The sequence below is a fragment of the Ixodes scapularis genome, unplaced genomic scaffold (assembly GCF_016920785.2).
Source record: "Ixodes scapularis isolate PalLabHiFi unplaced genomic scaffold, ASM1692078v2 PGA_scaffold7__128_contigs__length_106722199, whole genome shotgun sequence".
Classification (NCBI taxonomy): domain Eukaryota; kingdom Metazoa; phylum Arthropoda; class Arachnida; order Ixodida; family Ixodidae; genus Ixodes; species Ixodes scapularis.
The window spans coordinates 53488854-53490915 of NW_024609882.1; the positions used below are offsets into that span (position 1 = coordinate 53488854).

A 2062-nucleotide genomic window follows, 5' to 3' on the forward strand; every position below is an offset into this window, starting at 1 on the left:
GTTCGATTCCTGGCCGCGGGTACGCATTTTTGTTGTCTCTAATGTGATGTTCTAGTAAATTCGAGAACCGTGTGGCTAATTCGAAGATTGGAATGTTCTAAGCGTCGAACCTTCTACGCAGACCATTCCAGAAGCCCACGCGTGTACTATCGGGGAAAAATGAAATGTGAACAGAGGAGCGCGTGGTTCGCGGTACAGGCTGCGCCGCCTGGAAATGAACCAAGGGGCGAGGGTGCGTGGCATACTTCGATGTGTTCACGCCCTTTGATTGGCGCTCCCCAAGCTTCAGCAGTGCGCCTCTCAGTGCGTTGTCACCGCTCTCTTTGCCTGCTCGGCGAGTGCGGCGAGCTTGTTTGCACCGCGCGCGCTGAGCCAGCAAAGATAGCGGTGATAGCTTTCAGTGCACTAAGAGGCGCACTGCTGAAGCTTGGGGAGCGCAGAGGGAGGGTCGTGAACACGTCGGAGTAGGCCACGCACCCTCGCTCCTAGGCTCACTTCCAGGCGGCGCAGCCTGTACCGCGAGGGAGGAGGAGGAAACTTTATTATTCTTCCGGGATCAGGTATTGGGGGTGGCGGAGGCCCAGTGGGCCTCCGCGATCGCCAGGGCCCGGGAGGTGGTCAGGACTTGGGCTGACTCCTCCGGGTCGCGCAACATCTGCTCCCAGAGGTGAGGAGAGGGAAGAGGGGGGTATGGGTCTGCGGGGCATTCGCAAAGGGAATGGTAATGAGTGTCGAATGCCCCGCAGGCAGGACAGGCGGGGCTGGTAAAGAGGTGTGGGTGAGTGTGTATTAGTTGTGTTCGGTGGGGGAAAGTGTGTGTTTGTAAGAGGCGCAGCATGTGTGCTGCCTCTTGGGAGAGGTGGGGGTGCGGAGGTGGGTATTGGCGGCGGAGGAGGCGGTAGTGTAGGGTAATATCCCTGTATTGCAGGAGGGAGGTAGGCTTGCCTGCAGGGACATCGCGTGTAGGCGCAGTTGAAATGGCGGCTCGGTCGATAAGTTCGCGAGCACGATCGTGCACCATCTCATTAGCGCCTACGCCTGTGTGGGCTGGTGTCCACAGCAGGGTCACGGTGTCGGATGGAGGGTTGTTGGTGAGAATTTGGAAGCCCATGGGGGAGATATTGCCGCGAATAAAATTGCGGATGGCCTGCTGAGAATCAGATAGGACGAATTGGGGGGTGGGGCTCTGGGCGAGCGCAAGGGCAATGGCCGCTTCCTCCGCCGTAGTTGTGTTTGTAGTGAGGATGGTGGCCGCCGTGACGTTTGGTGGTGGATGTTGGCCGAGAACAGCTACACAGTGTGCAGGTTTGTGAGGGTAGGGTGTGGCATCAGTGTATAGTGTGCATGGTGATGGTGGGTATAGTTTGGCGTGGATGTTGGCTCGTGCTAGTCGCCGGGCTTTATGGAAAGTTGGGTGCATGTGGCGAGGGATTGGGTGGACTCGAATGCGGTTACGTATGTGCGGTGGAATGGGGAGTGGGGGGATTGGGATGGTGGGGGGGAGTATGTTAATAGTGTTAAGAATGTAGTGCCCTGTGGGTGAGGATGCGAGGCGGGTGAGTTGGGACATGTGGTGGGCGTCTAGGTGTTCGCTTATTGTGTTGTGTATGCCGAGGTCGAGCAGGCGGTGCGTTGGGGCGTGAGGGGGGAGTAGGAGAGCATGTCTATATGTCTTCCTGAGGAGCGCATCAAGGGGGTCGAGTTGGGTGGGTGTAAGGTTAAGGTAGGGTAGCTGATATAGGATACGGTTGAGTAGAAAACTGTGGACAAGTCGGAGGCGGTCCTGTTCCTTGATGCCGTGGTGTTTAGTGGCGATCCTTCTAATAAGGTGTGAGGTTTGGGTAACATATTTCTTTACGTATTGGAGGGTGGGTGCGGGTGATCTGTTGTGTGTGAGGGTGAGGCCTAAAAGTCGAACTTGTTGTGTGTATGGTATTGGGTCAGAGTGTATAAAAAGTTGGATGGGGGGGTTTTGGAGGGGTTTGTGACGAGGCGGCGTAAAGGTAAGGAGAGCGGATTTGTGTGGGGAGCATTGGAGCTCCAAAGGTTCGATGTGATGTAG

At 56.5% G+C, this 2062-nt stretch overlaps 1 protein-coding gene across 1 annotated transcript; it reads right to left on the reverse strand.

Annotated features, from left to right (window-relative positions):
* Positions 1–556: 556 nt before the first annotated feature.
* Positions 557–1483, reverse strand: LOC115311969. Its single transcript, XM_040217768.2, has one exon. It carries the CDS (start codon positions 1418–1420, stop codon positions 557–559), a length of 864 nt encoding a protein of 287 aa, XP_040073702.2. The 5' UTR covers positions 1421–1483.
* Between the last annotated feature and the right edge of the window lie 579 nt (positions 1484–2062).

Coding starts and splice junctions, on each gene's coding strand:
- LOC115311969 (XM_040217768.2), bottom strand. CDS start 1,420: ATGCACCCAACTTTCCATAAAGCCCGGCGACTAGCACGAGCCAACATC.